Source organism: Ammodytes marinus (genome assembly GCF_949987685.1).
Source record: "Ammodytes marinus genome assembly, chromosome: 8".
NCBI classification, from domain to species: domain Eukaryota; kingdom Metazoa; phylum Chordata; class Actinopteri; order Uranoscopiformes; family Ammodytidae; genus Ammodytes; species Ammodytes marinus.
In genome coordinates, this window is record NC_137212.1 from 10,209,111 (window position 1) to 10,219,769 (window position 10,659).

Genomic DNA, 10,659 nt, shown 5'->3' on the forward strand with positions numbered 1-10,659 from the left:
GTCAGGCTTCGTATAGGCAGAGTGGTTTCTTTGAAAGGCCTCTGGGGTTTCTTCATTCATTTTCCTTCAATGCATAGGTTTCTCAAGTCCAACCCAAAAAAACAAACAGAAAAGCTACTTTGGCTGCAGGTAGGAGGCACACTTGTGAGAGCGGGCACCGCGAATACATCCTGGTATGAATCCTTAAGGAAAACAAAAATCAAAATAATAAAAAAAAAACGTCCGCTTCTTTCGTTCTTCTTCATTTTCGGAGTCCACAGTGACGCACGCGCAGAGCTCACATCACGCAGGGCTTGATGTCCTGACAGACGCTCTGGGGATGGTGATGGTGGTGATGGTGATAGTAGGATCCGCCAGCCGAGGGGTGGAAGGAGGAGATGCCGTTAAAGTTTAACACGAAATCTTTCCTGTCGCACACCGAGGAGTGGCTCTGATAGCGTGGAATCCCCACTGTAGAGACAGAGTTAGGGGGGAATTAATTAATACACATATTTAAATTAACAGGCGAACACATGCACAATTTGCCCAATTATTATTTTAACATATCGATACGAGTTTTGCATTAAATAGTTCTGCACAGTGTTTGAGGTAAATATCGTTTGTTGTGATGTCAAATGTCTTCAAAATAAAATATGGAATAGCCAACGATTATTTCATAAACCAAACATTTGTAATAACTTCCTTCTGGTTTAAAATGTGTACGGACATTTACATTTGCATTAAAATTCATCTTGTTATAAGACTTTATACATTTTACTGAAAATATTATAAAAAATAAAGTTTCCCCGGACTGCCTCCCAACTTTACAGGTTACTTTACAGTGAGATACAATAGTCATTCCTTTATATATATAAGAGCAACAACTTAAGAGATTTTTTTTTGGGGGGGGGGGGGGGGGGTAGTTGCTTCCAACAGGGTGACAGGGCGCAATAATTCCCCCATTAATTTGTATTTTAAAAAGGCACTGATTTCGTTTTGCTTGAAAAAATCTAAATCTAAATAAATATGTAATGTTTTTGTTTTAATTTATTACCAATTAAAGTAATCTGTTCAAGTAATTTCCCCCCTGAGAGTCCCAAACTTGCAGGAATATTTAAATCAGACTCAGTGACCGTTATTTAGCGTCTGTAAGTGAGCCTCTATTTCCAGGAACAGAAAAAATAAATGGGGAGGTTGTGGCTTCGTCAAGGTCATAAGGACTCCAGATGTGACTGTGTTTTTCAGAGGGAAGACAGCAGGCTTTATCCTCCGGGCCACAGCTCGCTGCCCCTGCGCCCGTTTTCACAGACAACACACGAGCCCCTCTGACTGACAGTACAGTCCCTGAGCCTGTGCTTCCCATTCCAAACACGTTTATCCAAGGTACAGGCTCAATTAAGACGCTGCGTAAAGTTAACAAGGCCTTCCGTCTCTTGTGGATACGCGGTGTGTTGAAATCCTCCGCCGGTGTGGTCCGACCTGCACAGTCTTTGTTTAGTTAACCTCTGGGACCCTTTCGGGCTCCAGCATGGGGTTCCTCGCCTCTGTGAAAATCCCCTAGACTTTAGTAAAGCCCCAGTGTGTTATGTTAAAGTAAATGAGCGTGAACTGGGGAGGTGAATTAAGAACGCGATCACACAAGGAACACGTCTTCCTTTAATCTGTTTATGAGGCAAAATTACCCTGAACACTTGTACAGATGTGATTTACAGACTGTGGATTAAACAGATAATATATCACACATTCTATACAGCAGCTCCTTGAACCTGAATTTTATTTATTTATTGGCCTCACAATCATTTAAAAAACTAACGTTAATTTTACTGAACAAAGTAAAAAGCCAGTGTTTTATTATTCAATAAACATTCGATGCAACTTCCTTATTAAATTAAATTATTTATTCAATCCCTAAATTGTTTTATCGCCCAGACGTGTTGAGTCTAGGAAACGCTTAGGCGGAAATCGTGAGGGGAAAATAAATATAACTGATATTAATATGACCGATATTATATGTGTTATTTATTATTATTATTCGTCATGCACGAATATGTAAACTCCCTCTTTGGTATTAATTTGCCTTTCACATAAGTACTGACATCCTGATTTTAAATGTCACAGGCCTCTGCATAGATCGAAACTAAATTTTGCAAATTGCAGCCTTTCTTACAGATGAGGTAACCATGCTGTGGATATTATTGTCTTGTGTTTATATTAATTTATTCAAGTGATAACCCATAAAGATACTAGACGGGCTTCGTCATCTCCACTATACGTGACTTCGGTGGTACCTGATAAGTCGGTGCTGTGGTTGTCCCTGCTGTTCTGGTGGATATAGCTCTGCTCCAGGGAGTAAGGCGACATGCCGGAGTGTAAACCGGAGGATGCGGGGCTGCTGGAGGCAAGAGGCTGCTGTTTGATGTAGGGGGAGCCGCCGGAGGACGCCCAGTGTGCGGACGTACTGGCGTACGGGGAGTGGCCGTCCAGCGCGCTGGCCATGGCTGGAGAGGACGGTACGGGGCTGCTGCTGCTGTCCGGTCCGTACTCACCGTTCGAAGGCACAGGACAGCTGGCCATGTACGTGGAGCCGGGGCTCGGGGACATGTGAGGGACGTGGTGGCCGCCGCTCAGTCCGTCATACCCCCCGGCCATTGAGTTACTCATCATGTCCAAGTTGTAGCCGTTGCCGTGACAGGCGAGAGAAGCGGATGGAGATTGGAAGTCAAAACTCTGCGGGAGAATGGAGGTGCCGAAGCCTATGCCGTTCATCATCCGATACATGGGCTTCAGAGCTTGACATTTTCTCCTGAAGCCTCTGGGTCTGCGACGAAACGAGCCTTCCTCAAACATGAACTCACTGCCTGGGTCGATGGTCCAGTAGTGGCCTTTCCCCGGCCTGCCCAGCCCTTTGGGCAGCTTGATGAAGCATTCGTTCAGCGAAAGGTTATGCCGCACCGAGTTCTTCCAGCCCTGATACGAGCCTCTGAAGAACGGGAAGCGGGCCTGGAGGAACTGGTAGATCTCACTGAGTGTCAGCCGTTTGGTGGGAGAGCTCTGTATTGCCATAACGATGAGAGCGATGTAGGAGTACGGTGGCTTTTCCGGTCGCCGTAAACCGGAGCTCGTCTTCTTTCCTTTAATGGCGGTGGACGAACTCTCCGTGGCGGCTTGTGGGCTCAGCATGGCGGGGTGCAGGACTCCGGACGCCGGGCTGGATCTCAGAGGAGGCGGAGGGTCCAGCTGCTGCTGAGGGGTCTCGGTCGTCATGTCAGCTCTGACGTATACGACTGGCGTAGAGAGAAGAGAGGGAGGGAGAAAAGACGAGCCGTGTGAGATGTTTCTCAAGAGAAATCTATCGGGATCCAGCGGTCAGTGTCCTCAGCAAGTGAGTGTTACACCACCAGTGGTCCTCAGAATCCCAGCGCAAAATGGAGTGAAATCTTGTCTCCAGTTACGCACGACTCTCCCGTTACGCACGGTGCTCCCTTGACGCACGGCGGGTACGCACTGACAGAGAGAGGAAGTGGAAGAGAGAGTGGGGGGAGCCGGTTTATCCACTGGAGACTGAATGTCCAGGGCTGTAGCTCGACACAGAGGCTCCACTGGGGTGTCACAGCGTCGCTAAGTGGTGCTGTGTGGCGCACCGGGTGGCCATCGACCGCCTTAATAGTCCCTCAAGTGGAGGAAACACGAAAACCCCTTCGACTTATTGCGCGCAACAGTCCAGCCAAACAAAGGCCGACCACCTATCATTTCATAAATCTTTTCTTCCCTCTGCGAGAGCGACCCCCCTGACCCCCCCTCTCCTTTCTCCTCATCCGCACTCTGCGCCTGCAAATCTCCCTGAGATCAGTGACGAATAGAGCCACCCCCCTTTACCCTTTTGCCAAATCTGTCCCAAGTCCACTTAACGTTCTCAGCAGCGTTAAAGCCCCTCATTCTCTCCTCTCTTCGTCTTCGTCCTCCCCCTCCCCTTACCCGCCCCCTCTCTCCAAGTTCGGACTACACGCAATTAAGCCATCTATCAAACCTCCCCCAGACATCCCAATCAACAGCGCCACACGCCAGACGCACAAGTTAAAAAAGAGCACCCCCCCCCCCCCCTTCTCTGGTCCTGCATGTACCATGTAAAATCATGGGATTTCAGCCCGATACGCAATGCATCATACATTTTCATGACAAGAACCAAACCACCACACACTATTAGCAAAAGGTCCAGATTGCAGTTGAAACCACGATGCCCAAAACATTGACTATGTGCTTACATGATATCTGCTGCAGATAATAACACAAACGCATCGCAGTGGAGCAATAGAAAAAGCACCATCTTGTGTTATTTGTATTATTTTGCTCATAATTTCCTCCCAAACTGGTCCAGAGGATAACAAAAACAAACTGTCGCGGAGCCGGGCTGGGGCGAGGAGTGTGAGAGATGGAGAGGTGGTGGTCTTACCGTGCGTGTGTAAGCGGGGGGTTGCTCTGCGTAAATGACTTTGACATGAGTGGAAGCAGGCTTTTTCCATCAAGCCCGGCCCTGGATACCACACACAGCGCGCCAGTGTCAGCTTACCGCCCCGGGCCAGAGCCGGTCCCATGGGCCCCACGTTCATTAGACAGAGAAAAGCGAAATTAGGCGAGCGGGCGTCGACAGTTTCCTCCCCTATGGAGACATCACACACAGATTTGTCCAACATGATGGAGTTATATGTCCCATAAAGGTAATATCAACATCCGTGCTGCGACGGAGTGGAGATCATTGGGCTTTCAAGGAGGAGGAGGTGGGGGGAAGCATCATGTTTTGTGGATGTCGCTAAACCAAGAGTTTTTTGGTTGTGTTTTGCATTTTTGTCACGATTTATTTTTCTTGTGCTTGTGCATTTCTCATGCATATAGGTAATATTTCACTGTAATTGTAGATGCACTTAATTGCGTTGCTTATCTTACCTGGGGGCTCATGACGTTGTTCGTATGACATCAAACAAAGCACAACACCATCCGGAAAAACTGCAGACAAAAATATGTTTCCATATTTTTTTTTCTTCACATACTCAAATCTGTGTCTGTGTGTGAACGTGTTTTGCCGACACAAACCGTTTAAAGTTTAGATATAGCCTGGAGGATTGTCCAAACAATAACCAGCAACAATAACCTTTGCACTCTGCACAACAACGGATGTGAGGATAAAATCATTTTCCACCACGAGACACACACACACACACACACACACACACACACACACACACACACACACACACACACACACACACACACACACACACACACACACACACACACACACACACACACAAACACACACAGAGCAGTTTGGAGGATCTTAACGGCCCCAGAAATTTCCTGCGACATCAAAACTTATGACCCCCGTCGAGATCAGGATGCCTCGGCTTTGCAGAGGGAATCTTTGTTCTGCAAGCGCTTTGAAGACGCTCCGGCTGCTTTTACGCACCGCGATTGAGCTCCTAATTTAGCCTTTTGGAAATATCAAGTGATCAGCGTCCACCACGAACCCTATTCAGAGGTGTTTTTGATAGAGGACTTTGTCTTTGGAACACAGCCACGGCTGGAAGCCCATATGAGCCTATTGCCGACACAATAAGGCCCTCTGTTTATTTTCATGTTTAGGCTGAAATATATTGTTTATCCCCCATAAAATATTAGGTAGATAGGATTTTGAGAAAATGTTTGTGTTGACATCAGATAATGTATTACAGGCCAGTTTAAAATAAAAATGGTCGCTACATACCATTTTGTTATATTTTAATAAACTATATTTAATAAACAAAATCATAAGGATCCAATATTTCACATTAAAAATAACCATCAACAATTATTTACAAACAAGTATTTTTTTTACCCCAAATAAAATACAAACACTGCTTTTTTTTTAAATAATTATGACTTTTTTATTACTTTTTTTAATTTATAAGATGGCCTTTATTGTAATTATACATCGAATAATTTGGGATTGCCACAACCTAAGATGCATTAAACAACAAGTTAAAACTGTTTTTTTAAAGCAGACGTTACAAGAAATAAAGGTAAGACAAAAGAAGGAAAGGTGATGTCATAATATAAATAAAATAAGAAGGGTAAAGGCAGTAGGTATATATTTCCCAAAATGAATTGAGGTATTGCACTGTACGAAATTGAGTATTGCATATAGGCTACTCTAATACAGACGACAGTTGAATGTATAATGTAGGTGTTGAGTGACCTGATAAAAATAAGCTGTTTTTCAGTCTGTTTGTTTTGCTATATTGTCTCTATAAAGGCCTCTAATGAACTCAATTCATTAAATAAAACGATAACAAATACGCATTTCAGTTCCTTTTAACGGTAATCTAATATTCTTCGGGCTGTTTGGGTTTTCTCCCGGCCGCTCCGCCCGTGCTTCCTGTGGCGGTGCCGGGAGTTTTGGAGCTGCCTCTCCGGGACTCTGGGAGGTCAGGCGCGGTTCAGTTTAGCCGGATTGACAGACTGTTTGGACTTCCTAACATTGTGCCTGCCCTATAAAGTTTGGTTTGATAACACTGGGGGCCTTATTCGGACAGTCAGCTCTGGAACAGGCCAGTGTGCTGTGGACCGGGTCGAAACAACCAGTTATATAGCAGAGAAAAGGCTGGTTACAAATATGAAGCATGCTGCGCGCCATGACAACGAGGATGTTGACAATAAAGGGGACTGGAGGCACGTGAGAGTCCCGCAGACAGGTATGCTGTTCAGGCGTTTCACCTGCAGGTTGCAGCATTGTCCCTGTAAACAGTCGAGTCTCACCTGTCACCTGCCGTTCTTCTCTGAGAACAGAGCCCAGTCTTGTCTGCTCCTGGTTTACAGCCAAAGCATGTACAGTAGCTATATGCATAACGATCAGTAGGGACATGTGAGATGTACAAAACAGGCCTGAGTGTGTATGGCCAGCTATTAAAAACAATCTTCTGTTATGGCTTTTTTGGTTATGAAATGTTCTATTTTAATTTATCCACTTGCACCAGAAGAATTTGTCAAAAGCTCCAACATCAGGTTAAAACATGTTTTGCTTAAACTATATCATTCAATAACTTGGACGTACAGAGCCTCTGTTTTTGTGAATAACAATAATAATATCAAAAAAAAAGCGTCACACTCGCTTCACTTTTCCAAGAAATCCCGTTGTAAAGCAGGGATATCAGTATACTGGAGAGCATACTTTTTTCAAAGACATATATTCATATCTTATTTCTTCTTCTTCTTCTTCTTCTTCTTCTTCTTCTTCTTCTTCTTCTTCTTCTTCTTCTTCTTCTTCTTCTTCTTCTTCTTCTTCTTCTTCTTCTTCTTCTTCTTATTATTTTGTGGTTGCGTATTGTAAAATTTGCGTATAATTATACAAGGCTTAGGCTAACAATGTAGATGTTGGAACAAAGTCAGACTGAAATATTTTATTTTATTTTATACAAAACGCTTCATAAGCTACTAAACAAATAAACAAACTCGAGAACATTTGATACCAAAATCAACGGGTATAATTAGGACAATATTATTTTACCTTCAAGGCAACAGGGCTTCGGACAGTGTACAGTATGTTGAATTGAGAGGAATAATATTTTAAGAATTAAGAATTTCTTGATTTTACATGGACATTGTCTCTCGTCACTGGACCAACGACTGATGAGTCTGGGGTCTGTTTCAGGACCGCGGAGAGCAACTGCAGCCTCCTCGGGACTCGTAGTTAATACTCCAGATTTGTGCACGCACATGTTTTTGCAGATAATATTGTGGGTGCACGTACATCCACTATATATCTGGCTGACGTAAAGAGTCAACACTCACTGATGAATTTATTTGGACTGTTTTCTTTACTGAGACATATTTCACACGACATCTCTATCCCTGCATCGTCTAGTTTGTGCACCGATTGTATGCACCAAATCTTAAAATACATTTTATAGTTAATATCATGTGGTATATTTTATGTTCTAATTTCGGTAAACCATAAAACAAAATATAGTCAAACGATCCATATCGATGGGTTGCCCATATAAAATCAAATTAAAAAATATTATGATAAAAAGAATAATAATTCTTTTAAAATGTCTATTGTTTCTAATGTGTTCTTCTCGATACTCTTTTAGGGAGGGATTTTTTGTGGCATATTTGTATTTTTAGAGCCCGAGACACAGTTTTTTTTAATCTATTTGACATGTAATTGTTTATGTGAGAAGTCATGTCTTAGATGCTACATTTTTGCATCAAAACACAGTATTTTTGTACACGAGGACTGAGCATGTGTGGTATTTGCGTAATGTAGCTTAATAACAATAATGATAATAACAGTAATTTTATTTTTTTATTGTTGCTTTGAAATATGTCAAATGACTGAATTTCTTTCTGCCATATTTTTAAGGTACTGACCAATATTTAGGCTATATTGTCATCATGAAATTCCGTGCTAAATTGTAAGAGCTAAGTGCAACTATTATGAACCTTTATGACCTTCATGTATGCTTTAATGTTTTTAGATACTTAGATGAACCCACAGCAATCCCCTCCTTGTTTGCCTTAACAGCAAAATCTACCTCACGTATGTTTCCTGTTGAACAGGTGAAAGGCCCGATCTCTCCCGCCCATCACTGATCTCTACACCTGCTTTTGATCTAACAGAAATGTTTTCAAGTCTCTACGAATAACACATTGAACACAAGGGTCCCATTGTTTCACGATTTTTATTCATAAAAATACCAAGCATGCATGAATCAATTTCAGGAAAAAACAAATAAACAAACATCGGGCATTTCCATGCGTTTCTAGTGCAGCCACGTGATTCTCATCGCAGCTCAGTCAATATTTATTTTATATACACATTTATATATACAACAATATTCTACACAGCAGGTCATACAAAACAGGAACATATAAATAGATGAATCGTTTTGTGTTTCAACGTGGCACTTGGTTGCCGTCATACAGTAGAAATGACCAATGAACCATGGATACAAACACGTTCACTAAACAGCTCTTAGACGCACTACATCACACACACACACACACACACACACACACACACACACACACACACACACACACACACACACACACACACACACACACACACACACACACACACACACACACACACACACACACAATGTCGTGCGATGACAGCAACTGTCTGCTTTACCACACAGATCTATGTCGACAACAGGCCATGTTTGTTTTCGTTTTTTTTCTCCTGCAAGATGACTTACAGTAGTCATGATGAGACAGACACAGTCCCACACAGTTTAACAGCTTAAGCACTGAAAGCTAAGAGCGCCCACCAAAGTGCACATCATGAGTCAAAACATCGCCTTCTAGTCTGACTGACAGCAGTCCACGTGCTTTTTACGAGAGCAAAGTGTCTATGTGGAACCCTCGCGCCTTGCTGGGCATCTTGAGCGCGTGCACAGCGAGCTCAGGTGCCACCATGCCCGGTGCTGTCTGCCGGCGGTATGTGAGTGCATCTCTGCCGGGCTCTGTGCTGTTGTACGCCCCCTCTGAAAGGTACATGCTCTGTGCTGGATAGCTCATAGTGTAAGGCAGTATGTGGGCCCCTGGGGACCAGTAAAACCGGGGGGCGTGGGTGTCTGCGTCACCGTGGTGGCTGTCCTCCCTCCGTATGAAGGGTGTGCTGAGGATGCTGTCGATGGCGAAGGAGCTGGAGAACTTGGCCCCCACCCTCTCCTCCGGGGCTGATGGGAGGCGGGTGTCCTCACTCAGCATGTCCGGGCTCTCGTGCTCCTTATTGCCGGACCTCTTGGCGATGCGCTTCCTCCTGCGGCGGAACACCCCGTCGGCGAAGGTGTACTCGCTCTGCGGGTTGAGCATCCAATAGTTGTCCTTGCCCCAGGGCCTGGACGGGTCCCGCAGCACTTTCAGGAAGCAGTCGTTGAGTGACAGGTTGTGGCGCACCGAGTTCCTCCAGCCGGTGTAGCTGCCGCGGAAGAACGGGAACTTCTTCATCAGGAAGTCGTTGATCTCGGCCAGAGTGAGGCGGCCGCTGCCTGACTCCCGGATGGCCATGGCGATGAGGGCGATGTAGGAGTAAGGAGGTTTGGGTCTGCGGGTGTAGGGCTTCCCCTTGCCGCCCTCGCCACTCTGGATGACAGGTGCCGGGCTGTTGGCCACGCAGTCCCCGTCCGACCCCAGCTCGTCCCCGGATAGAGGAGACGGGACTCCCCCCTCTGCGTCCATGCACAACTCCAGCTGCTTCTGATGTGCGAAGTGGTGCGCGGAGAAAACTTCAAGTTTCATTTTTCCAATAGAAAAAAAGGGTGATCTTCTGTCTTTAATTGTCTCCTTAAGTCTTGTCTCTGTTGATCAGAGCAGGTGCAGCGGTCCTGACAGCGAGAGGTCTCAGTGTGCGCGTGTTTGTGTTGTAAAGGCTCGTCTGAAGCGCTGGAGGCACCCTGAGCCTCAGTCTAGAGCAGCTGAACTCAGATCTGTCTCCGGAGACACGCTTGTCTTGCTATAATATAATGGCTCGGCAGGCAAGGGACGGCCCACAGGCGGGGTTTCCAGCCCCAATCCATTGAAGCGATTGAGTGATATAATATGTGTGTTTACAATTGGACGCTACCGTGCCACGCCAGGGGAGAAACAAAACACAGTGAGGGAGGGGCTGAGGCGAGAGAGGGCAGGTACCAAAAATAA

At 45.0% G+C, this 10,659-nt stretch overlaps 2 protein-coding genes across 2 annotated transcripts; both read right to left on the reverse strand.

The window, feature by feature from the left end:
* Window positions 1–277: 277 nt before the first annotated feature.
* foxf2b (forkhead box F2b) lies at window positions 278–3,243 on the reverse strand (the record flags this gene model as incomplete). The annotated part of the gene is made up of 2 exons (XM_080032550.1): window positions 278–450; window positions 2,268–3,243. 2 exons carry the CDS (start codon window positions 3,241–3,243, stop codon window positions 278–280), a joined length of 1,149 nt encoding a protein of 382 aa, XP_079888676.1.
* Window positions 3,244–8,680: 5,437 nt separating this feature from the next.
* Window positions 8,681–10,442, reverse strand: foxq1b (forkhead box Q1b). Its single transcript, XM_080032995.1, has one exon. The coding sequence runs from the start codon at window positions 10,258–10,260 to the stop codon at window positions 9,352–9,354; it is 909 nt and encodes a 302-aa protein (XP_079889121.1). The 5' UTR covers window positions 10,261–10,442; the 3' UTR covers window positions 8,681–9,351.
* Between the last annotated feature and the right edge of the window lie 217 nt (window positions 10,443–10,659).

Bases quoted from the DNA above. Each gene is read 5' to 3' on its own strand.
- foxq1b (XM_080032995.1), bottom strand. From the start codon at position 10,260: ATGAAACTTGAAGTTTTCTCCGCGCACCACTTCGCACATCAGAAGCAG.